Source organism: Manis pentadactyla, chromosome 2 (genome assembly GCF_030020395.1).
Source record: "Manis pentadactyla isolate mManPen7 chromosome 2, mManPen7.hap1, whole genome shotgun sequence".
Lineage (NCBI taxonomy): Eukaryota > Metazoa > Chordata > Mammalia > Pholidota > Manidae > Manis > Manis pentadactyla.
Window position 1 is genome coordinate 172,498,979 of NC_080020.1, and position 27,283 is coordinate 172,526,261.

At 41.5% G+C, this 27,283-nt stretch overlaps 1 protein-coding gene across 1 annotated transcript in view; it reads left to right on the top strand.

The window, feature by feature from the left end:
• Positions 1 to 27,283, top strand: part of TACR1 (tachykinin receptor 1) — a 172,888-nt gene that overhangs the window by 59,439 nt on the left and 86,166 nt on the right. The window contains exon 2 of the mRNA XM_036930687.2: positions 17,741 to 17,935. Coding sequence (XP_036786582.1) covers positions 17,741 to 17,935 — 195 coding nt within the window. The remainder of the gene's footprint in view (positions 1 to 17,740; positions 17,936 to 27,283) is intronic.

The following is a 27,283-nucleotide window of genomic DNA, read 5'->3' on the forward strand; positions in this document are numbered from 1 at the left end:
GACCAAAGTGGCCCCATTCACGAGCTGGTTTGGGGCACATGCTCACATTATATGCCTGTGTTGACTTCTTAAGCCAATTTGGCTTCCTTTTTCTTTATGGTAATTAAAGTCCTTTCTCCAGGTGCACATTTACCTGTCTTTGCTCTTTTTCCAAAGCAAAAACCTCTTCTCCACTTCCAGCACCCCACTGTCATTTCCATTTGCCCTTGGCCTTTCAGCATTAACTCAAGTGGGAGGAAGGCACTTCTAGGGCACAGAGTGCTTCCCACTGCCCGGCCCCCTACTTCAAGTGCATAGAGTGCCTACACACAGTACTAATGAAAGCGGGCTGCTTGGAGCAACTCAAAGTTGTAACTTTCAAAGGCTGAGGACAAAATCGAGTATTTCCATTTCCACTGTGGCCAGGAAAGTAGAGATAATCTCACAGTATCCAGAAAATGGCTGCTCCATATCTTGAGACTTTCATTTTCCATTTTAATGAAAAACATGTTGATTTAGAAGGAACAAAAGCAGCTTTCTGAGTTATATGTCTTCTCTCCCCATTAACAACATGGATATGCAACTAGAACTAATGGGCTACATTTTTTATTCCCATTTTCTAGGAGGCATTGACCAGGTCTGCTCTTTCTAATGCTTACATCTCTGCTTCACAGTTTTTCCTTCTGAATGAGATGTTAGTATCTTGGCTGTGCCTCAAATAAACTTACAATTAAGGTTCTTATTTCCCCCAGCAATGGAACCTCTCAAATCCCTTATCTTCAGCTCAACAGGAAGGCGATTACTTTGTTACCAGAATATTGAACACTGATGATTTATTTGTTTATACATAGAGGAAATAATGCTCTGAAATAGTTGATTTTATACACAATAGATCCTGATTCTGTATGGGGGAGACCCAGGGTGGCTAGCTAGGAATGTGGAGAAAGACGCTGCTTTACACAACTTCACCAAACAGGGAGGAAAGGACACCTACGCTCACGGCACAGACAGAGCCAACCAGACCCAGAGGTACACCTTTGTGGCCACAGTGGGGAAGCCAGTGTTTTATGGCTCTCATTTTAGTTGAAATACTATAGATGCTGAGGTCAGGCAACTTGGACTTGAACCCTGCAAGGTCATAGCTCCAGCCCAATAGGCATACTAACATCCTCCCCATCCTGATTCCTCACTAGCAACGTGACCTTCGCAAATGACTTCATTGCTCTACACCTCAATTTCCTTATGGGTAAAATACAGACAATAACCCCTGGGGGGCGGAGCAATTGATAGGAACTAAAAGCCATGAAGAGTCCATCATGATGCCTGGGCAGCCCCATTTGGTCTCCTACTGAATGCTCACACATTAATTTCTTTTCCCTTTCTTTTAGAAGACTAAATTAATACTTTGTTTAGTGCAGGGGTGGGAAAACTATGGCTGATGGGACAGATCTGTCCAGTGGCATGTTTTGTAAATGAAATGCCCCTGGGATGTGGCCATGCACGTGCATGTACACGCTGCCTGTGGCTGCTTTCACTCGAGAGGGCAGAGCTGAGTAGTTGCAATAAAGACCATATGGCCCACTAAGTCAAAAACATTTACTGTTTGGCCCTTGAGGAAAAAGTTTTGCCGGCCTCCAGGTTAGCAGAAGGAGACTGGGTTTCAGAGAAACAGATTCAGATCCTGGCTCTGGTGTTTATTAAGTGTGAGGCCTTGAACTGGAAGTTTCCCTTGACCTGGACCAAGGTCTCCTCATCTGACAAGTGAGCATACTGCTACCAGCCTCCATGGTCTGGGTGCCGCAGTAAGCAATAGAAGATATAAAACGTGCCTTAGTACTGTGTCTGGTCCTTCTGGCTCCTCTTTTAACTGATAAATGTAGGGGAAGAGGCACCACGCCAGAGCACAGAGACAGTCCTTGGGAGTGACCTGCTTCAGGCTGGGAGCTCTTCAGAAATACTGGTTTCCAGGCCTCCTTCCAGGAATTCTGCAGGTCTACAGAGGGGGGATGGCTCTAAAGGGTTTATAACTCCTTAGAAAGCCAGTGACCAGTCTGGTGTGGGAAGCAGTGAACTAGTTCACCCCCACGCTTGATGGCGGGAAGCCAGACAGCCACTGTGGAGTCAGCACAGCCTCGGAGGCCCCTGTCCCGGGTCAGAGGCCCTCATGGAGGTGCAGAGAGCACACACAGCCTGCCTTCTGCTCGCCCCTCCACTGGCACAAGGAGATAAGTGGACAGACTTTTAATGTCTGCCACGGCTTCATCCAGACCCTCAGCAGTCTTCTGTCTTTCCACAGGACCTGGGGAGGTCTCTGAATACCCCTTCCAAAGCACAGGCTTTGGAATCAAACAGAGCTGAAGAGTAGGAATCCTATCTTTACTATAACTTCTGCGTGTCTGTGAGCCCCAGTTTTCTCACGTGTTGTCAAAGGACAATGTAATGACAAACATGTTCATCTTTCCCAATGCACCTCTCAGCTGATGTTTAGAGTCAGTGTCATTTTATTGAATGCTATGAAGCTGTCTTAGACATACTCTGTCCTGAGCAGCACTGGAGAACTCCAGCACTGGATACTCAACACCCTGCAGTATCTTATGTCAAAGATCCCATCAGGAACAAACACAGTAAACATCTAGGGGTGTGGGACAGCAGATGCATATAGGAAGTATGAGGACACCCTAACATCTTAAGCATTGGAGGATTCTATGGGCCAAAATTTCTCCAGAAGCAACTGGATCTCTAAGGAATATTTTTCTCTTGGACCTAAAGGAGGAAGGACATTGGAGGTGTGGCCACTCTACCTAAATAGCTAGGATTCTATTTATAGAAATTCTATTTTAAAAATCATAATTTTAAATAACTTGTAGGAGTGAACTAAAATAAACTGTTCTTCCTGTTGAAAAATTTGGCCTTTCTATTAAACTCTGTGAAGCCATGGAATGTGTTGTTTGACATCCTAAATATGTCAGAGGTCAGCAAATGTTGAGGAAGCCAATAGCCACAGGGGGTCCTAGCACCCCCCAAAACACCAAGGTGGCCCCTGGGTATTGGTGCTGGGCTAAGACATGCTCACCACCTCGTAAGGCAGGATGGCGGCCTTACCCACTTCTTCAGGTTGCAGCTGTACAGCCACCACTCTAATTACTTCACCTGAGTACATGAACAGTTGGCTCTTTCAACCCAGCAATGCTCCAAAATACAAGCCTCTCATAGAAAAACTGTAATGCCTCCCATTTCTGTGTGCAGCCTCTCTTTCTATACCCTGAGTTCATAGTTCTCACAGGACTTTACCAAAACAGCAAGAATCCCATAAATGAAATTGGCCTTAATGGTACAGGCCAAGCAGCCTGACCTGAGATCTGGCTTCCAAGGTGCAGCAGACCATGTACTGAGCAGTACATAAGGAACCACCAAGCTTCCAGCCTACAGAACAGGAATCCTTAACATCTGCCCTCCCTTTCCCCAATAAGCAAATTCTGTATTTTCAATTCTGCTAGTTACATACCCACTTACAAGTGCTAAATTTTGTTAGCAGATCAGCTAAGAGTAACTGAAACCTTGATTGCTAAACTTAAAACACAACAAGGGTCTATTCTGTTACACAAAATAATCTCAGAGGCAAGTTGACATTGTAAGAATGCCAGAGACATGCAAATGCTAGACTTACCTGAAAGGCAGTGTCATAGAACAGATGTGGTGGCTCTATGAAACCATCAGACACCTGGGATCCTTCTATCTTTCTGCTCTCCAGTCTCATGTCACCTCATTGTCCAAAGAGGTGACATGTCGTTGCATCCACATTTTAGGCAGAGAAAAGCATGAAGGGAGAAGGGAAAAAGGTAGCCCTCCCAGAACTCTTACACAACTTTCCATTTATATATCTTTGGTCAGAACTTGCCTGACTCAAATTAAGGTTTTGTTACTGAGGAAGATGGGGAGAAAAGAGGTTTGAATGCCCACCAGCTGACTTTGCTCCAGACAGTGATTATGTATCGTATCCAAGAGGATGGTGAATTGGGTATCTGATATAAAAGGCCATGCTCAGAGACTCTGAGGAGGGCATTGCTTTTGCAGAGGAGGCATGGATGGTCACTGGCCTATCAGATACCCAGGAGTAAACAATTTAAATGGAGGAGAACTGACAACCAAGACATGTTGGTGCTACTAGAAACCAAACCATTATCAGTCCAGGTGTTTCAGTAGGCTTCTCCATCCCTTTCTGGGCCCCATCCTACATCACTGCCTCATCATCGCCAACCCCCCTTAAAGATGGAGCCTGAGAGAGGGAGGAGGATGGAGGCGGACTTGGGGATGGAGAAGTAATCTCCTGCACAGTCCTTGTCATGGGAAAAACATTTCTACACGTTGATCCCACCATGTTAAAAAAGCCATCTCAAATCTGTTGAAGCAAACTGTTCTGCTTCATTTCAGATGGGGTCCCCAGCTTGGTAACAGGGCTGCAGTGAGATTCCAGGAGTCACCTGGAATATAAACCACCCAGCTCCTTTTAAGACAATAGCTCCTGAAATGGCCCACAAGCATCTTCGCCAGCTGGCCAGTCACTCAGGGGACCAGCAAACACTCAGTGTAAATAGACACACACACACACACACACACACACACACACACACACACACACACACACACACAAGAAAAAGAAAGAAAGACAAGAGAAGAAAAAGAAATAAAGAAAACTTGGGAGGAGAGACTTCCAAGCCAGCTAGGTAGCCATGAAACAGGAACAAAGCCACCCGAAGTTGTTCAAATATCTTTATCTGTTTGTGACACCTGTTGCCTAGTCACAGAAAAGGCCCCAGAAAGTCAGAGCCCTTCAAGACACAGTGGGAGAGAGAGTCCTTTTATACACACACACACCCCAGGGCATTGTAAAACTGGGCGTAAATCATTATCTTTCTGTTTGCAGATATTATCATCAGTAGAACCCCATTTAATGAGGGTTAATTTTAATGTTAACCCCTCCAGCTTTCCAAATTGCTTTTTGGTAATAGAGGCTGGTAGTAATGCATTTGTTGCTAGAAATCACTTTCCTGATCTTCTAAATCTGGTTGGGGTGAAGGTGCAGATGGCTATGTATATGGGTGCTTCCATTGCCAAGGCTGGACCCACTCAGCGCCTCACCATTGCCTCCCACGACCCTAGCAGGGCCAGGGCCAGGACTGCCCAGTCTAGAGGGTGGGCTCATTTCTGTGTGAACACAAAGGACCTGCGCTCTTCCTCCTTCACCTAAAAATCTTCAGATGGCCACATCTACTGGAGAAGAGCCGGAGAGCACAGCTCCTGGTGGTGCCAGAGAGTGGCTTTGGTTCTCTCCCATCTGATCAGGTCTTCCCTACTATTTGCTGATCTAGACAGTTGACACTTTTTCAGTCTTATGTAAAGTCTTACATAAAAGCAGCTTCAAGACAGCCCTTCCCTGACCCTCAACTTGATTTTTTCCCCTAGTACTTCCAATAGAGAAATTCTGGAGCCACCACTGGCTTTAAGCACACCTTGACCTTCAAGTTGACCTTATTGTTCATGCCACCTTTCCAGACCTCGGTGTTGTCGTGCTTCTAGTGAAGGGACTGGACTAAACAACCTGTAATCCACCTGCCCATCCTAACAGCCTACATAGTCACTGAGGTCTCATGAGCCATCAGCATGGAAGGAAGAGAGACACACTGATCCCCAACCCCAAGCTGCTTCCAGTATAGTAAGTTACAATTGGCCTAACAGTTTCTCCCTAGAGACCATATAAGTTGGTGGTTAGAACATCCTTATCTGTTGAGGTGTCTGCTAAGCCAGGTGTGGGCACCATGGACTCTGGGCATGAGCCAGACATTCTGCTCTGCCCCACCACAAGGCCCATGTCCCGCCAACCCCTGCCTTCCCCATGCCCTTCCTTCTTGCTTGGAGAGGTGCTTTTCTCCTCCTGTGCCATCCCCACATCTTGTGCTCTACCCACTGACAATGGCCCACCGGTTCCTGGTGTCACAGGAACTCTCTGACGAACTTCTAACAACCATGCTCAGAAATGAGCTTTACAAAAGGGGCAGTGAATCAGGATGCTAAGCTGGGGATGGGGAGGTGGGGAAGGGAGAGGTGGGAGAGAGTGAATCAGGCTCCTACTCTGCAGGGAAACTGGGCCTTGGGGGTCTCCCCGCTGGGAGGTTTTCATCCCAGCAAATGCTAGAAAGTTCCCATGTGTAGCTGGCCAAAGTCTTGTGCCCCTTTTTCAGCCTATGACACCAAGTTTCAGCAGTTGTCATGCTTAAATGTCTCAGTAGGATTCACACATAGGGACTATGAATAATACTGCTCCAATTTCTTTTTTCCCATGAAATGCTATTTGCATTGTAAATTGAGTACTTCCAGCCTTGACAACAGCTATTACGCTGACGCCACTGCTTCATCGGCCTTTTGATGCTTGAGTATATCAGTCACCTGGCCTTGGATCTGACCATTTGTTGAAAGTTTAAGCAGTTTAAGCACCTGGGGCCCTGGGTGCCCCGCTTAAGCTGAGCTTCTGAGAAAACACCGCGTCGCCTCTGGGCATGTGCATTACAGAGATGTGCTTGCTTCACAAAGAGAGAACTCTGGGACACTGAGAAACCACTCCAAGAGGGATTAGGGAGCTGAACATGCAGCAAATAAGACCAAGGGAAGAGGGAACTAGGTGTGTCCTGTGTGGGAAGCCCCATGGTAGGAGGACATCATAACTCAGGCAGTAAGGCCTCCAGTGCCCAGGGATGCAGAGCGAGGAAGCCCTGCATCACCAGCAGGATGGTCTGTAAACACAGCCTGGGGAGTGTTCATTTTCCGGAAAGGGTGTTTCCCTCTCTCGGGCTCTTCCTCTGTGTTTGGCAGCCCGGGTCCCAGCGTCCTTCATGTGTTCCCTTAGAGGCTAGTGTGTGTTCTCTCTGGGTGCTTCCACCAGCAGAGGCCACAAGACCAGGTCCTTTCTCATTCAACCCTCTGTCTTTGTTTTCCCATCAATATCTGGAGGCAGCAAATTCAGAAGCCAACATCTGCTTGCTTCCTGGAAGGGCTGTTAAATCTCTTAGTGGGTATTGGCTGAGGAGCTCTCCTGTGCCTGATCAGTTGTCACAGGGATTCAGAAAAACTGAAGATGTGGTACTTGCTCCTTTCTGATAGACATCCAATAAAATGTTAGCAGTTAGACTATAAACTAGCCATTTATTTTCAGGTCCCCAGACTGTTATGTATGCTGTGCACCCCTCCTAGAAAGTATGTTGCACACAGCTTTCCATAGATGTACACACCAACTCATCCTTCAAGGTCAAATTCAAATACCACCTCCGTTAAGAAAGTTTCCTGACCTCCGAGCCCAGGCTAAGACGGCCTTCTGTCTGCTCATGCTCCCTGAGATAACTGTCACTCTTCTACAGCACACAACACATCTTATCCTCATTTTTATGTGTGTGTGCGCCTCTCCCTGACAGACTACTTCAAAACAGGAATATACTGAGCCCTCACCTGACACGTAGAAGGGGAACGAATAATGCTTGCTGAATGAATGAATAAAAAAGCAATCAGTAAAAACTATGAATATATAGGCATGTGTGTGCAGAGAAAGAAAGATGGCGCCCATATCTGACAGGAGCGCTAGAGTCCTGGGAAGTGCAGGGATTAAAAAGAAAGCGGGGGGAGGGGAAAGCAATGTAAAGGCTCCAAAGCCAGACTCCCAAGGTCACACCCAGCCCCACCACTCTCCTGAATGCCTCTGAGCCTCGGTGTGCCCTGGAACATGAGGGCCATAACAGCAGCCTACCTTAAGGAGGTGGTGAATTTAAAATGAGTTAATACACAGAAAGCACAGAGAATGGAGCCTGGCGCTTCCCCCTTGCTCTGCGTGTTAGCAGGTGCTTCTCTTAGGGAGTGGATGTGGCAGAACGGCTTTTACTTTATCTCCTCCTGTGCTGTGTGAATTTTTGCTTCAAATAATTAGACAAGAAAAAGAAGATAGTGGAACTTCTGCTTCCAGCAAAACGACAGACATGGTATCCTGATAATGCTCTTGAAATTTATTTTAAAATTCTGGATAAGGTACCAACAATAAAAAATGAAACAAATCTTAAATGCATTAATTACCTTGCAAGAAACTGAAGAATACTCAGCTCAAATTTTAAATGAGGGCAGAATTACTCTAAGTATTAGAGTAGGGAAGCTAGCTTTTTGTCTTCAGGGCATTTGATCTTGACTTTGACTCACAGGGTACGGGACAACACACAAAGTTTAGGATCTGCCCAGTGCGGCTTGTGAAATAGGATGCTTTCTCTTAAAGTTGAGAAGCAAAGGGCTACCACCTTAGTGCACAAAAGACCTGGAAATGAATGCCTGCCAGGGATTGCAAGGAAAATTGCTCATCTACAAACTTTGTGCTGAGTCCATAGGGGGAAAAAAAATCTGTCCTTAAAGTTTTCAGCAGGAAAGGAGTCCTCACATGGGTATGCAGGCAAAATTCATATTAGTTGTCTGGTCCAAAAAAACCTCACAGCGAAATCTAGTTCACAGTGGTCCCAGCCTGGAAGTGTTCCCAGAGTCTTGGCAGAAACTATTGGAGATCTTCTCTGAAGGAGCCCATCTTCAACCCAGGCATCAGTGAATTCTCAGAGAGAACGTTACAAGGAAAAGAAGCTGGATGACATCAAAAAGAAACAGATAATGAAACAAATCGCTGTGAGTGAGAACCCGTAGAAGCCGACCCACAGAGACTTCAGTTTTTGGAATTAACAGAGACAAAGAATGCAGACTATGTATATTATACATAAAGAGAAAATAAGCTACAGAAAAGAAGTTTGAAAATATGAAGACCAAGTGAAAAATGTAAAGAATGACTAAGCATATTGAAAAATAAGTAAATCAAAATTATATAAATTAAAAATAATAACGTTGAAATGTAAATTAATGGCCTAGTCATAGGTTGGAAATGAAGAAGAGAGAATCAGTGAACTGGAAGACTGATCCAAATAATAATCCAAAATGCAGCACAAAGACACAAAAAGATTTAAGAGCCAAACTAAGTCATCCAAGTTGAAAATACATTAGTTGTCTCTGTTTCTTTTTAATGTTTTACCAAGCAAAATCGTGGTTCTTCCCAATTTCATACCAGTCCATTCTGATACAGAATATAAATTATTTGCTAAAAAATAGGAGATCCGTTGAAAGTTTCTTCCCACAAGTCAAAATATTCCTAAAAGCAACTCAAGAACTCCAAAGTTAAATTGTGCGTACCATAGAGCTTTCCTTGTTTGCTTTGGGTGGCTTCTCTCCTGCTTTGCTAGGGATAAATTCAATATTGTTTTGTTTGCCAGATTTGCACTTAAAGATTACAATTTTCTAAAAGCTTCAGAAGCTCAAATTTTGGGACACCTTACTGAAATCATTTTCATTAAAGATATTCTACTAATTAAAGCAAAATGCAACCAAACCTTAGAGGACTCAATTACAAAAAGTTTAGTACTATTGCTCATTAATTCACAAAACAGTTTTTCAAAGACTTAAATGATTCTGAAATCCTACTGAAGTATATTTTTGTGTTCATCATCAACTTGATCACCACCATCAAGAACAAAAAACTAGTTACTCTGACCAACAAAAATTTTTATAAATTCAACACGTCATCTTCTATTTCAGTTGGTAAAATATCAGTTTGGTTGAACACAGTGGCAAGTTATGAGTCTCAGCACATATTCCAAATACATTTTTGTTCTGTAGGTTTCTTATTTAGTAAGGACATTATTTTTACCACATCATGTTCATATTAGTACCAAAACAAAACAAAACATGTCATCTTTACTGTTAACATTTGAAATGAATTTATGATAAATTCACAACAACATCAGTTGTTTTACCTTCAAAAACTTTGAATCCATGAATTGGATTAAAAAAGAATTGAGCCATTATTGAAATTAACCAATTTCCTATTTGAAAAATCTAATGACGCTGATACAAAATTAGAACCATTTAGTTACTTGCCAAGGTTTTCTTCTGCTGAGCCAACATATTAAAAGCTATCGCTTGAGCTTTCATATATGCACAAGAAAAACTGGAACTGAAAGTGAGTGAAATTAATTTAGAACAGTCATTTAATCTAAATGAAGTCATGCTTCACAGAAGAATGGGCAAATGCACCCTTTTCACTGCATATGTTAAATGAACGTCTTTGGGCACAGTTGTCTTAAAATAACTAAACTTTTTGGTGTAGATGCTGCTGCTTCAGCGTATTTGTGTCTCTTGGTTTTCACCTGTTCAGTGATAACCCTTGGGCTCCATAAAAGGTAAATGTCTACAATCCCTCCATGCAAATTACACATTCATCATCAACTTCCATGAAAAGCAGAAATCTAATCTCTCATTTTTCATTAAGCATACACTTTCATTTATTTATAACTTAATTGTTGTCAAAAGATTTTCTAACTAAAAAAGCCCTGTCAGTCCATCAATCAGTCAATAAAGTTGCTAATTGTATATTTACATGCAATAAAAGGCAAAATCACTATAGTAGGAGCACCCAAATTACTCTACATTGTCTACAGCAGGATTGCTCATGTTAGTGAGAATTGTCCAGGCATCCCATCAGCCTCACCACCTGTGGCCTGGTGACCTGTGGCATTACAAGGCTGTGGGTAGAGGACATAGTGTAGCCGGTTATCAGATGGCTGGCGGGACAGGCAGCATCAAACACTAGTGCCACCATTACCTAAGCCCAGTTCACTTCATTTCCTCCATGGTTGTCCTACCCAACTTACTTGAAGGGGAGATATCAGGGCCAAGATACAGGTGAGGCAATGAGGCACTTGCCCCGGGTGCAAAATTTAAGGAGGCACCAAAAATCCAGGAAGACAAATACTATTTTAATAGGGTATTTTAAAATATAAAAATTAATGCAAAACCACATGCTGAGCAAAATACCAAAATTTTCCATAAACACAGGCTCCTGCCTTTGTACCACCCTAGCAGTGTGATCGATCACCCCACCTTAATCCCTGCCCCTGGTCAGGCCTTAATCAGTAACAGAGGAAAGCTTGTGGAGAAAAGAGGCTGCCCTGCAGGAGGAGGAGCTGGGAACATGCCATTCTCCAAAACCCCCTCTCACTCCACCCTCCTGTCTCAGGTGCCCCTGGTCTAAGTTTTCTACAATCGAGATTAAAAATCAGGCCTAGGGTTGTCTGAAATCATGCTCGTCACTCTGGGGAAAGGGATGGCAGAGCATTAGGGAAGCCCTAAGTATCACCTTTGCTTGACCACGGCAGTCTCTACATAGGCTACCGAGTCCAATGAAATGGGCGTTTCAGACCCCAAAAGAAACAAGTCTTTGAGTTGCTCACACAAACTTCAAAATTGGATGGAAGAGAATATTAATTAACTTAATATCAAGGTCACACTGCATGATAGGATGAAAATTTTAAACTACATTTTCCTACCTACCTGACCAAAGAGGGTTATTCAGTCTTCCAGGGACAGCAGAGGCCAGACAGCTCAGTGCTGACAATGCCCTAAATGTGAACTTCCTCTCATGATTATGTTTACACCAAAAATGTAAAATTCAATCAATGCAATTCTTTTTTCCTTTGTACTAATTAAACTCTCAAAGAAATTGCATTCCAAACTTCTGTCCTGTCTTTGCTTCTTCCTCTGGCACTGGTGCTAACGTGGTCCCATCACCATTTCCCAGGTCAAGTTTGTATAAACCTGAGTCTCTCAGGTGTCACTGCACTTAAACCCAGCCTTTACTTCCAAGTATTGAAAGTGAGAATGTTGTCAAGAACTAGAGTTTGATGATAACATCATTCTGTGGTCCAGGGGATGGTTATGGCTGCATGTGTCTGTCCCACGCATACCCGCACAGGCTCAGGACTGGTGTCTCAAATGCGAGCATGAACACCCTTCACAGGGAGAAAGTAGTGGTTGGAGGTGTGCCATGCTAGTGAGTGGCTTTGATCAGTCCTTGGCAAGAACCTTGAAGCCAGGAGGAAGTGGCACAGTACTTCACTGTCCTACCATCCATCTGTGGACTTGTTGTCATCTCTCCCCTCACTTAGAAAGGCATCTTCTGTCCTCCTGTCCACCCAGTCACCCCCACCCAGCCCAGTCTCAGCACTAAGGAGCAGGATTTCTATTGAGTCCCAGACTCTCCATGATTAGCTGGCTGGTACTCCTGGTATTGCTCATTCCCAGTGGTAACTGTCTGCTCATGCAAATCTGGCCCGCCTCTACTGGCAGATGTGATCAGGATATTTTACTTGGTTTGGGCCTTCACTGTCTTTTCCTTGCAGTTTATTTCAGACCTTTGGCATATGTGTTCCTATGGTAGCCCTGGCTGGAGACTATATAAATCATCTCTGAAGCACACGGGTCCTGCGATCACATGTGGGGCAGGACAGCTCGGACAAGTCAGCTACATTCCCTCTTCTGATTCGCTCTGAACTGTCACAGGCTCAGTTCCATCAGCCTTTGTGTCTGTTTCCTATGGTCTTGTTGGCTGTGCCCCTGTCAGCTGGCACTTCCTGAAATGAGTCCACCAACAGTGCTATGACTCTGTTGGGCTTGGAGGCTAAACACCTGTGCTTTTTAGAGCTGTGCATATCATAGCAGTGAGCATGCGCAGGGCTCTGGCCTTACCACAAACACTCTGTTGGTGTATGAAATTTGGGTCACCACTGTTGGCTGCTTGAAGGCTTCTTTGGTTGTAGTTTTGCGAGCTTGAGCTTAGTTTGTCTCTAGTAGAAAAAGTTGCTGATCAAGTGATCTGGCTAAATGAGGTCCCTGCATTTTGAAAGATTCGGGGAATGTCCTAAAAGAAATCCCCAACTGTTGGAATGTTAGTGACCTCAGGTAGAAGAATGTGTGCTCCCTGAGATAAAAAGGAGCAGACAGTCGAAGGAGAAAGGATGGAGCAACCTCTTGTTCAGAAGACTAGGTGGAAAGTGAAACCATGTAGAAAGACTGAGTTCCCTATGATTCCCAACATACTGGTCAATGCACAGGTTACTCAACAAATCCTCATTGAGAATTTATTTAAGAGTTTGGCATCAAGAGATAGAAAATTCTGAAGACACAGGTCCAGTCAGTTCACTTCTGCAGGATGATCCTGGGTATCTATATGACAGAAAACACTGAGCAATCACTATTCTCACATAATACTCTCACATATGTTCAGACCTGAAACATAAAGGTATAGTAAGTATGTGATTCTCTTGCTGCATTTAATCTCATTCAACAACCGTTTGTTGTGCCTTCTATATGTCAAGAAATTCACATATTTATTTATTCAATTAAGCTTTCATTGAGTATTTACTACATCCTAGGCACTGAGGGAGACCAAGGATGCCAATGTAAATAAGTCAGAGCAACCGCCATCCTCAAAGAACCTGTGGAGGATGAATCAGGAAGAGATAGATACACAAATAGATTCATAAAGGGAAATGTGGTCTGCATAAGGTTAAGATCTTTGCAGTGGTGAGGCATGGCACCTCACCCAGCCACAAGGACATGATGATGGGCCAAGCCATGAAAGCACAGAGCCAGCCAGAAGGAGAATGAGGAGGAAACACATCCAGGTCGAGTGACCACAGTACTCAGACAAGAGGCCAGATTCTGGGTCATGACTGATGGCTGACACCTTACTGACTACAGTTGGGTGGTAAGACTTATCCACCCACTGAGCTTCAGTCTCTGAGTCCTCAGTTTGTCAAAGGCAAAAATTCTTTCTGAAGAGCATGCCATGTTCTCCTAAGGTTCTAATTCCTCCTGCTATTCACTTCCATAAACTAGACGAAATCACAAACCGTGGCCAGGGGCCAACCCCAGTCCCCACCAGTGTTGTAAGTTGTTGTACTGGCACACAGTCATGCCCAAAGGTGCCTTGTCTAGGCTGCTCTCACACCATGAAGGCAGAGTAGTGCTGTTATGACAGTAACTATGGAGGCCACAAAGCTTAAAATATTTATTTCTGGCCTTTACAGAAAAAGTTTGTTGAACTATTACAGCAGTAATTCTCTCTGCTGTCACCTTCCACGGTCATTTGAACCCAGGAACATGTGGTCCCTTAAAGGAAATTCCTATCATCCCTGGAAGAAATGAGTGGGGACACAGGAGGGTGGGGAATGGAATAGGAGGGCAAGACTGTGGAGAAGGACCTAGCAGAGAGAAGACACCCACTGCCGGGGAGTTAGAGCTGGTATGTGAGGAAGCTGTGAGCGTACTGCCGCTTGTCAGATGAGACTTCTTTTTCACAATAAGATTGTTTTACTCTGCCTTTTTGAAAACATGTGCAGCTTTATATTTTTTCAGATTTAAGGGACTCTATGAGAGCTCTTTTTATAAAGCATCACCATGCAAGAGGAAGACAGCACCTCAGGTTTCCCAGCTGGGAGGCCACATGCAATTCAGATCAGACCCAATAGACCTCCATGGAACTAGAACAACCCGAAGTGGAGAACAGAGTCCCACACTGCCTCTGGACCCCTGTCTCTGGTAGCCTGATGATTAATGCATGAACTGGAAAGACGTCTCGTTGACTGCCTTCTAATCCCGTGAGCACAATGCAGTCAATAAATATTTATTGAGCATATTTTCCTAGGCCTTGTGGCACTAGCTCAGGGATAACTTATAACCCAATAAGCAAGAATTGTTCAGGGTGGTCACAAATAAATAGATAAATGTATATTAATGACACCTAGCTAGGAATGGTCAGTAGGTAAGAAAATATGCATCCATCTGTGAACAAGTTATCCAAGTTTTCACCCTGGATTTGGAATAAATAAGAAGGAAGCCTGACACACAAACTCCAGAAGTGAGGATTGCAAAAGAAAGGAAAAAAGGAAGAGAGGGAGATTTATACATGACTGTATTTTGAACAAATGAAAATACATACATTTTTTAAAGCCATTGTTTTTTTTATTCTCTCTGGCTTTATGTTGGTAATACTTTCATCTGTCACTGAAATGGCTCTAACACTCAAGAAACGGCAGAGAGTTAACTGAGGTAGGCTTCCAAATTGTAGTTTTTGCAATAAAGATAAAATATGGCTTTCTGCCACCCATTTGGAGCTATAGCACCAATACACTGATGCAGTCCCCCTGAAGGCCCATCACGTTAGATGCTGAACGGTGTATCACCAATTTGGGCATGGGGTTGGGTGTTCACATACCTTTATTTAAGGTTGAGCAATTATCCTGAGTTAAAAGTAAATTAAAATCTTTCCCTGGAAATAATATTAAAAGGGGGTAATGTAATTATGACAGTCTCCCTGGCACATCCCCCTCAGCCTCTTGTGAAGCCTGAGAAGGCACAGCTGCAGTGACGACAGAAGGCTGGGAGGTTATGGAAAAGAAAGACATCCTCATGGCTGCATGTCCAGCTTTGTAAGGGAAAAGGCTCATCTCTGATAAATGGTCCAGTACACATATGTCAACAACACTCAGAGAGATTCTGGGCCATGAGCACCCAGGTCCAGCCCTTCAGCAAATTGGAAAGAGAATGACAGTGGTTACATGGTCCACCTCTGTCATCTCTGATTCTGGGTTCCCATCTCCCACCACCCCATGACTGAAAGCCTTCATTGCCTTCAGGCAATAAGAAAGAGGAAGATCTAGGTGGGAAATCGAGACTTCTCAGGATTCTTTTCAGGAGACCACCCCAGGGGTGGAGGTCATCAGGTCTGTGGGGTGCTGGACCTCCCTTGGAAGTAGCTGTGGCCCCTTGGGGTCACCTAAAGAAGAAGACAATGCTTGATTCACAGCATCTTGAAATTGTCTTTGCTCTGTAGAGGACAGCTGAGTGATAGGTTTTATCTCAACCAGGGTAACTAGCCCACAGATTTATAGATTACTAGTCACCCCCATCATAATATCTTTTCCAAGTCCTTTCCTAACACTACTCTCTCCTGACTTTAAGACCACCTATTCACTTTCCAAAAGAGGCAGAAGTAAAGGATTCTGGGAGCTTCCATCCTGGCATCATCACTTCTGATCATTTAAGTAGGCTGACCTGAGGCATCCTCATATCCAGCCTACATACAACAAGTACCTTCGGTGGCATCACTCTTGGAAAAGAGAAAAAAACCTAGGTCTCTAGAAAAAAAAAAAGTGGAGAAAGGTATTTTAAAGTTTAAGATGGTAAAGGGACGCTTGAAGAAACCATCAAGAAAAAGGAGCTATCAAGCTTCCCAGACAGGGAGTCATAGCTGATCAGAACATGGAGAAGGAAGGAAGGCTCGGAATACTCCTGGCCTTCAAGCCGGTGCTCAGCAGGCCAAGACCAAATCCAGCTAAGCACACCTCTTTAAGCCCCTGTAACAGTCCACCTGCCATACCAAGACCTGATTACCTCTGCAATCTCCCTAGGGCTCTAAGGTATTTATGAGATTACCATTTGCGATCACATACCCTAACTGTCATGTTTTGTGGCTGCTCATTTATGCACTTTTTCTCCCTGGAAAAATTAGAATCTTGGAGCCGAGGTGCTCAGCACAGATTTGTAGAGTGCATATTGAATGAAATTGCTTTCCTTGTAACCTTGACCCCAGCTCTGGCCTAGAGATCCTAGGAGCCCAAACAGTGTAGAGAAAAAGGATTATGTGGAGCCAGCTAACAGTGTGCTGTTACTTGCTCACTTCTGAAGTTTCCATTAACCATTCTGTCCCATGGAAGCTAGCAATACCTGCATGTCAGAGAATCAAATGTGTGATTCTGAGGTTTTGTCAGGTAATGTTTAAACCCCAAAGGCAGTATGAGACATAATTTCTATTCTGATAAAAAAGTATATTGTAAAGGATGGATCCATAAACTTTGCAAGAAAAATGCACACAGGAAGATGACTTTTAAAATGAAAGAGACAGAATTGATGTGATGATTGCTGATATGAAATGCTGATTGGAATATTTATTTTTCCTAAAATGTCTGCTACATGTCAGAGGCTGTACACAAAGTCAAACATGTGTACACTTCTTCAGCTGACAGTGTTCCTTCCATCCCAGGCGAAAGGAGATGGAGAAATGGTTCCAGGCCCCCGAATCATTATTCACTCTGCTTCCCACTTCCTATGACGAGGTGTCATCCACACTGGCCTTTGGTATGCTTGAGCGTGTCTGTCTCAGCAGATGGAGACTGTCTTCCTCCTCAGGAAGCATGTGTTGTTAGCCACGCACTGACTTCTAGATGCTCAAAGGATTGATGAAGATTTCTTCAGGAACTGTTGGTCCTGCTAATTTTAGGCCACTGCTTTTTCACACATATACATTCACCCTCTCTCACAGTGTGTGGACTGATAAAAGATTGCTAACCTTTTCAATTGCCACAAGAGGACTTTAAAAATGACTATTTATATCACTATTATTCTTTAATCTAAACAGGATAAAGATAGTCATTATGTTGAATAAAATGACAACGCTGTTCTTATTTTTCTAATTTTACTGTAAGCCACTGACCTATACTGGGGTACCGTGTCCCTTGCATGAGCATTGCAATGATGGAAAATTCTCTCTTGGAATATTGCTAGGTTAGTTCTAAAATATTTTTAAAATCTGGCTGACTTTTCTTAAAGATTGTAGTATTTTATGTCATAAGAATCATAAAGTATAAGGATAGAATATGAAAAAGGGATCAGGATATAGTTGTAAATAAAACCAGGAGTCAAAGGGTTTCTGGGAATTTTTCATTGGCGGGAGCCACACGTACTTGCTAATGCAAACATCGGTGACCAGATCAGAATTTTCTCCTTCATGTGTCTGTTCCAGGTACATGGCCATCATCCACCCCCTCCAGCCCCGGCTGTCGGCCACAGCCACCAAGGTGGTCATTTGTGTCATCTGGGTCCTGGCTCTCCTGCTGGCTTTTCCCCAGGGCTACTACTCAACCACGGAGGCCATGCCCAACAGAGTGGTGTGCATGATCGAATGGCCAGAGCATCCCAACAAGACTTATGAGAAAGCGTGAGTACAGCCAGCTCCCCAGTGCTCCCTTTGCCCTGTCTTGTTTCTTCTCTCTTTCCACGGTGTGCTGTTAGTTAAGATTTAGTGTATATATGTGAGCATTTCCCAGACCACTCTGCTATCAGGTTGATGGATCCAAAATGATCAAGGGACTGTTATGCCCCAAATATTATTATGGACTTGGAATTTTAAAAAATATAAGACTTGGATCCTGTTGCATCAGACCTTGTGGGTGCCCTTCCATATTCTCCTACCTTTTACCCGACACTTTGCCCTGCTAGTGTCTGCACATCTTTGCCCGGGAACTTGTTCGCTGTCCACAGAATGCCACTCTGCCCTCCTGCACAGCATGCCAACAGATGGAGGGTTACCCCCACTCCCAGCAGCTCTCAACAATGGCTGAAGAGAGCTGGTATATGAACACCCCAACCCCCTCACTGCTCAGGTGGGATGTTTCTGAGGTGTGTGTTTTTTACAGTATACCTAAGGGTACGTTTCCCTCTTGGGGTTAAATTCCATCCCCCACCCCAGTGGCAACTGTCCTGATAACACAGCCTTTAGTAGCCACCTTCTCTTCCCTGTACCACTGCTCCCTCCCTATCACGGTTTCTCTCTCCTTCCTAATAAGTCACTTGCACTTGACTCTCTAGATCAAGATCTGCCTCTGGGGGGAAACCAAACCAAAACATCCATCTTTCAGGTTTTGACAGTTCTAGAAATGCGACGTGTGCATGTGCGTGTGTGGGAAAGTGGACCAGGGCACAGGCCTCCTACAAGGCAGGCCTGCTTATCTTGCAGGGGCCTAACTGATCACATTCAGCGTTTTTCAAAGCAATCCTGGCAATTTTCTTTAAGACTTCTTATCCTAGAGGCAACAGTGAAATATTTTATTCTTTGTTTTGTTCTGCTCGAGTGAGCAGTGATCTACAATTTATAATACCATCAGTTATCTGGACTCAGAGCACGTTGATAATGTGGGTTCTTTTGAAAGTCCTGTATCATTCTCCAATCCTGGGTTTATTATGTGAATCATAAAGGACACTGGTATTTAAATCAGAAAATCTGGATTTTAATGACAAAGATTGTCAGTTACTAACTACATGACTCCAGGTAAGGGTCATAGCTTCTCTTTGCTGCTAAAATGGAAGAAGAAAAGGCATTTCTTGCCATAAACAACTGTGACGGGCAAACAAGATAATGTATCCTTACCTTCTAAGCTACTAAATGCCATACACAAGGTAAGATACTGCTATTTTGATCTAAATTCATCAGATAGCAGTAGAATTAGTACAGGCCTTTAAACGTATTAAATGATAAAATGAGACACTATACCTGTAGGGCCCTAAGATTTGGGGGTCCAAAATCCTGTTGCACATAGAGTTACATGGCTGCATCTGTTTCATGAGCATGGAAATGGGGCTTTACAATACATAAAGCTCAGACATCGCCTTCCAGACGCAGACAGTGGGATTTAATCGATCAAGCAGTGGTGGGACTAATGCTCAGTCTAGAAGCCTAGAAAATAACTCTCTCAAATGAAACTGCAAGATTGAGCAGGGTCTCAACAGGAAGAACATAGCTTTACAAGCCATACAGGACCTGTGAATGTGTTCAAGCCAGAAGGGCCCCTCAAAAGGGAAAAAAATATCCTCTGAATTGAAAGTCATGCTATAAACTGCTTCAGAAACTGCCTCCAACTTCACGGGCCGTGGCTTGGTTCCTAGTTCTCATTTTTCTCTTCTTAAAGTCTGGTCACTTTCTACTTCTGTTCTGAAACACTCAGTTTTTTTTTTATTTTCCAACAAATTCAAAGTTTAACTTGGAAAGAAAGGCTTATTTTCCCACAGATCTCTGGGATCCTTTCCAAGAAACAGTAGTGGTTGAAGTTTTACTTTTGAACATTTTGCCATTTTATGCTTATTAATGACTAGAAAGCCTTTTGAGACTCAACACAAGGTGTTAAGATGTCCTACTTCTCTGCTTTGAGAATTTAGGGTAGCTGTTACTAGATGCACAGCTCAGTTTGCCATCATTGTTCATTTCATGATTTTTAACCTGAAAAATGAGTATGGCTTAACAGCATCTGATTTAATCCATTCAAAATATATATAATGTCTATGGACACAGCAGTAAGTTAGAAGAGTCCATACTGGCCATTCACATATGAGCAATGTAAGTCAAGTGCATAGTAGGCTTTATCTAAACCTATTTTCTTTTTGTCAGTCCTTCATAATGCATGATAGTATATTTTTAGGGTATTTAAATTTGTCCATCTCTAAGAACCTATTTCCACAGTACAGAATAACCCCACACTTGAAACCAGAAGGAACCTTTGTTTTGAGGCAACATTGAAATATTTTTTTCTTTGTTTTGTTCTGCTCAAGTGAGCAGTGATCTGCAATTTATAATACCATCACTTTTCTGGACTCAGAGCACATTGATAATGGGGGTTCTTTTGAAAGTCCTGTCATTTTCCAATCCTGGGTTTATTATGTGAATCATAAAGGACACTGGTTTTTAAATCAAAAAATAATTGTCAGTCCTTCATAATGCATGATAGTATATTTTTAGGGTACTTAAATTTTTCCAGCTCCAAGTACCTATTTCCACAGTACAGAATAACCCCACATTTGAAACAGAAGGAACCTTTGTTTTGAGACAGTATAATAATTAGAGAAAGAGCACGGGCCGTGGACTTGGATGAGGGATCAACTCCCCGCCACGTCTCTCTCTAGTGGAGTCATTTATTCAAACCTCTAAGTCTAATAGTACATTCAGTAGAGGTTTTGAGAGAAGTAGACAAGGTAAGTGCTTCGTCTGGGTACATGGGCAGATGACCAGCAGCAGTGTCGTGGGCAGGTGCTTAGGCCCAATTTGTCTGACGAATAATTTGTACCAGCTGATTGCATAAAAAGGCTTTGTGAAAAATCTCATATTGCTGCATCTGCCTTCTGGCTACATGGTGAACCTCCAACCATGAAGGTTCATCACTCAGACTCTTTACTAATACATGGATTAAATGAAGCACTATTAAAGAAAGACAATCCAGTAAAAGAATAGGCAAAAGTTTTGAATATGTGCTCCACAGAAGGAAATATTCAAATGGCCAATTAATTTATGCTGAGGCACATGACTTCACTGGTTACAATGAAATGCAACTTAAAACCATAATGAGAATTTACTGCCCACCCATTAGACTAGCAAATGTTAAGAAGTCTGACTGAACTAAGTATTTAAAACTTTTGATGAATATATGGAACAATGAGAAACTTTGTAGACTGCCAGAAGAAATATACATGGATAAAGCCACTTTGGGAAACATTTTGTAGTATCTAGGAAAGAAGCTATTCATACCCTATAACTCAGGAGTAATTACCCTATAAAAACTCATATGTGTATGCACCTAAATACATCTAATGTATTGTTCATATAAGCATTGTTCTTAAGGTCCCAAACTGGAGATATTCCAAATATCCATCATCGGTGGCATGGATACAAAATTGTAGTACAAATATGTAATGGAATACTATATGGTTAATAGAAAAAACAAAATGTAACATGGATGGCTCTTGTAAACAAACATTTAAAACAAGTGAAATTAAAGTATATCTTAAGAGTACATAAGTAGGTGGTACAACTATAAAAGTAAGCAAAGAAGTAGTCAACATGTTTATCTCTCATGGGACAGAAAGGGACGTGATCAAGAAATGTACATGTGCCTCTGAGGGGATGGCATTATTATATTTCTTGAACTCGGTGATAATAGCATGAATGTTTGCTTAAAAATTACTCATACTACCAGATAATATGATTGATGTATTTTTCTGGAATGTATGTTTCATATTTTTCCAACTTAATGCTATTCAAAGGATCTTACTTTCATAAACTCTTAAGAAATTGCTTTCACTGGGATAACCTCAAAAGTTCCTTCATAAGAAATTATCTTCTGAGGTTGTGGCACTTTGTCTGAGATGACATTATTCATAAATACTTACCTCTGAATAAGCAGAAGTGTGGATAGGTCCACTCCATTCTCATGTTTACCTGACCTCTTACATTTTACCTTGCTGATTCCTATGCATCAGCCCGCCTGGAATTTTCCCAACTGGTCCTAGCTTGCTTGTCCCTGGAGGGGTGTGACAAATGTTCACCAGAGAATAAGGACCAGTCTGCACAGCCCTCATCCCTTACTGCTGTATTCATAAGCATGTTTCTCTGGGTTATGAAATGTTACAGACAGCACTGGTTAGACTTCTTCCAATTTCCTGGGAAATCATTTAAAAACTTATTTTGCAGTTAAAAAAAATATAAATAAATTATGGACTGTAATGAAAATTTCTACAACTTCTTTAATCACTCTTATTCCCATTATTTACGGAAGGGTCTAACATTTTGATGAATGTCCCTCCAGTCTTTGATTCCATCTCCAGGGCAATTATTATCCTTAGTTCCTTTGGAAGTGTTTTACACATATAAAGGTTAACATAAATAGAGATTGTTTCCCTCCTCATAACACAGAGCATAGCTTATTACACACATTGTTCTTGACCTTTTTTTTAACTTCATATGTTTTAGAGATGTTTCCATATCAATTCATAAAGAGCTCTATTGGTTTTTTCAGCTACACAGTAATCCATGCTATACATGTGTGATATTATTTAACCAGTCACTTTTGAACAGACTTAGTACTGGCTCTAGCCTTTTGCTATTGGAGTGCTGCCAGGAATAACCTTTACATATACCATGTAAGGCAGTCTATAGGATCCAAAATGGACTTGCCGAGTCAAAGACATACATGCCATTCTAATTTTGATATTTGCCCTCCATATGGAATTGTACTAATTTACATTCCCACCAGCACTCTGTGAGAGTGCCTGTTTCTCCACAGCCTCACCCGTAGAGTATACTGTCAAGCTTGGAGATTTCTGCCCATTATAGTTAAAGTTTGCACTTCCCTTCTTAAGATGGGTTAGAACATCTTTCTGTAATTGAAGAGTCATTCGTTTATAAAATTGAAAGTCATTTTATAATCTGCTTTTTTCATTTACTATATCCTAAATAATTTCCTATGTTGTGAAACATGTTTCTACAATTTGATGTGAATATATATACTCATATGTGTATATAAATAGTAATTTCATTGACTAGCCCTCCTCCTTTGAAAACCGATTATTTCAGTGGTTTCTTTGACTAGTAAGATGAAACACCTAACTTCAAAGTGGGCTGCTACAGCTATACCCACAGATCCCTGCAGGGACAGGGTCTGTGTCCTCTGCCATCTCCTGCTCATGTTTACAACCCACAGTTACAGAAAATTATGCTAATGCTAGAACACTCATGAAAGTGGAGACTTGAGCTCATTATTAATGCACTATTATCATAATCTGTAATTGAGCCCTGCCATAATTAACAACACGGCAGCTTAGTTGTGACTGCTCCAGTGACACTATGACACTCCCCCAGGAAGCCTTATAAAGGTGGAGTTGGTTGGTGATCAAGAACGAGTTCAGAGATAACCAAACTAGACTCTTCCTGGTGGAGAGCATGAAAGAAACATGAAAGTACAAAGAAGAAACATTTGGCTTTACAAAATGCATTGGCCTCCCCTGGTTGATTAAAACTAGCAGAATGCAGTAGCTTTCAGTTATTCAGAGTCAAGCTCTCTCTTGAGGATGCTGTATAGGCTGTCAGACTGCAGTGGTCCCAGAAGGTTCTGGGGCAATGCCCCCAAGGACCAGGGAGATGAATAAGGCAACATTGTTTTATCAACAGGCCCACTACCAGAGCCAAGAAAAAGTCTGTAATGAGGATGAAAAATGAGAAAGATAGCAAAAAGAATGTGAGTTAGACAGCCTGGGGAATTTCAACTCCCTTGAATCATTTATTAAATTGGCTCTATATTATTCTCTTAAGTAAGATAATTAATTAACATAACATAATTAAACATCTATGTAACATACCTTTGTGTTAGAGTTTCAGCAAGAAATAATTCCAAATGTTACCAATAATCCTGGGAAAGGAGGTTATGCAAGAAAATACCATCATTCATGACTCTAATTACCTGGAGATTTTGTGGAAATGTACATGAATGTAGATACATTAACTCTCATGTAATTCTCTGTAAGTACCAGTTGACAAATGAGCATAAATATATGCCAATGTCATTATTTACAGCATTTTATCTTTTGTATATTGTGACCCATCATCAGAAGTTATCTGAAATTTTCATGCTTATATATATTCTTTACTTTCATTAATAATAATGAAAATTGAAAATCAACTAACTGACCGAGAGTAAGAGGGGAAAAGTGAGTATTAGGAAATGTACCTGTATCGTTACTTCTCAAATTTTCCACCTTTCTTGATTACTTCAGACACACACAAAACAAAATGTGGATCCTTTGCCAAGCTGCTCTAGTCCTTGGCCAGAGGGGTGTCAGCATATTTGTGTCTCCAGGATTGATTGTTTATGCTGTTGTAATTAATCTCCTCCCTCAACACCTGCTATGTTTATAGATAGAGTGCAAGGCCCCTAGTATTGTCACTGCTGTTGATGAAAAGCTGTTAAACCAAAAATGAAAAGTGCATGACACTTCAGGGAAAGATGGGAGCATAAAAACAAGCCCTTCACCCTGACTTCCAGAAAGAAATGAGTAAACAAAGTAAGGATGGAGGAGGAAGAGGAAGAAGGGTGGGAGAAGGGGAGGAGAAAGGGAAGAAAGAAAGAAAAGCCTACATTAATGCAGAAACTGGGAAGGTTGCCATACAAATGCCAGAACTTTCACTACATTTCTGGTAGATACTGCACAGGTAGAGCCAAAGAGAAGGCAGCTACCCAAAGCTGTCTTACACATTACATACGGGCAACACCTAACGAGGAGGTGAAAGTGTAAGCCTGAGAAAGACAGGACCTCCCAATATGGGATTCCTTTGTGCTGCCATGATCAACTTCCAGGGTCAGGTGTCCTGAGACCAAGAGAGAGGAAGGGTACCCAGGCCCAAAAATGCAACTGACAATAAGAATGGATGACTTTCTAGAAAATTTTAAATAATCAAATTGATACAGCTTGAAGGGGAGGAATGGAAATACTGCTCAAGAATTTCATTTATAAAAGGCACTGGAAATAAAATTTGCACAGAGAAATTCCTTCAAATACCATATAAGCTCTTCAAGAGTTCAGAACCATATGAAGAGCTTTTGAATTTATTATATACACTTGTCATGACCTAATGTAAAAAGCTGACAAACAGAACTCCAAAAACAAACCTGCAGGCCACTATATGCAAACATCCTAATAAAAAAATTCACTCCCCAAAATTCAAAATTGTATTAAAATAGCAATGCTTTGTTTCTGAGCATGACTTTCCCCAACAAATAAGGTTTGTAAGTTATCAAGAAATCTGTTGTTATAGTTCATCAAATTAATTGGTCAAAGAGAAGCTTCATAAATTCATTTCAATAAATGTCCAAAAATATTGAACAAGAATAATAATTTTAGTATCAGCAAAGTAATGAAAAAAGTATAAGTGACTTGCTTTCCCAGTGACTTGCTCTTGCTTATTAAAATACATACTGCTGGGGATAGAATTAGCCCATAAAAAACAAAATAGAAATCACACACACACAGAAACCCAGAATGATGAAATTTAGTGTGGGCATATCTTGGAGATATTTGCAGGTTTGTTTCCAGACCACCACAAAAAAGAGAACACTGAAATTAAGTGAGTCAAATGGTTTGGTTTCCCAGTACATATGAAAAGTTAGGCTTACACAATACTGTAGACTATTAATTGGGCAATAGCATTCTGTCTTAAAAAACAAGGTACACATCTTAATTTAAAAATACTTTATTGCTTAAAAATGCTAACTATCATGAGCTTTCAGAAAGTCAGAATCACTGATTATGGACCACCACAGCACATATAATAATAATGAAAAAGTTTGAAACATTGTGAGAATTACCAAAATGTGATACAGAGACGTGAAGTTAACAAATACTGTTGGAAAACGGTGCCGATAGACTTGCTCAATGAGGGGTTGCTACAAACCTTCAACTTGTAAAAAACTACAATACCTGCAAAAGTGTAATAAAGCAAAATGCAATGAAATGAAGTAAATAAAAGGTATGCCTGCATTTGGTATACGCTACAGGTGGTGTGTCAAATCTGGAAGGATTATTCCATATATCTGGAGGGAAACCTGATAAACCAAAATTCTGCACATTCTGTAACTCAAATGATTTTATAGGTGACTTCATTACTCACTATGGCCCCCAACTTGGAGAGTCAAAATATATACGGTTATATTGAAGCCCCTGAGAGGCTTTCCATAACATTTTTAAAACTCTTTTTACATGTAATATATAAATGTAATTTAAAAACCCGAAAGTATTAAAGGATAATTAGGAAAATGTTTCTTCCTATAGCTACTATTCTTAGTTTCTTGTAAGCTTTCTACAGTTTCCTCCTGTTCATCTTTAAAAAGTTTGAATATATAATCTTATTGTTTTTGTTCTCAACATGAAATATAATATACAATATACCCTATTCTTGCTTTTTACACTAAGAATTTACCTTGGCTATTTTACTCACCAATATAGAGCAAGCATTCTCAATTTTTTTCTACAGCTGCACAGTATTCCTTTGCATGGAAAAATCACGAGTTATTTTTCTGGTATGATATTGAAATATATTTGAGCTGTACATAGTATTTAACTATTTCAAATTATATTTCAAGGAATAGACTCCACCCTGATAAGTTCTGCAGTAAAGAAATCCCCTAGTTTTGCTTAAACCTTGTGTTTCCCAAATTGATTTGATCAATAACAATCAATATTGATATTGATAAAATGCTTCTTTTGATTAACCCTCATAACATCCCACGGAAATATTGTCCATAGAACACATTCTTGGGAAACTCTGGGCTAATCATAAAACTGTATTCCTCTAGCAACTTAAAACCAATATAAATCCCATATAAGTTAGGGTGGAGGAGAAACTTTCATAGCACCCAAGGCAAAAACCAAAATGAAAGAGATTGTTGGTTTGAAAACAGATAGACATATATATGTTAAATAAATTCTATGTATCAGGAAACTCCACGAGAAAGTTCTGCAAATGACAAATTGAGAAAAAACATGCAGTGTATGAGACAAACTATTAATATAATTAACATAAAAGAGCTCTAACTAGTCATTAAGAATAAGGCAAGGATCAAAGAACTAACAGCTCATAAAAAAATATGAAAAATTTTTTTCATTCCAATAATGGATGTAATTTTCTCTTTGACCCAGGGTAAACTTACTGAAAATGCTAAGTATTAACAAGATTATGAGGAAGGCAGACAAA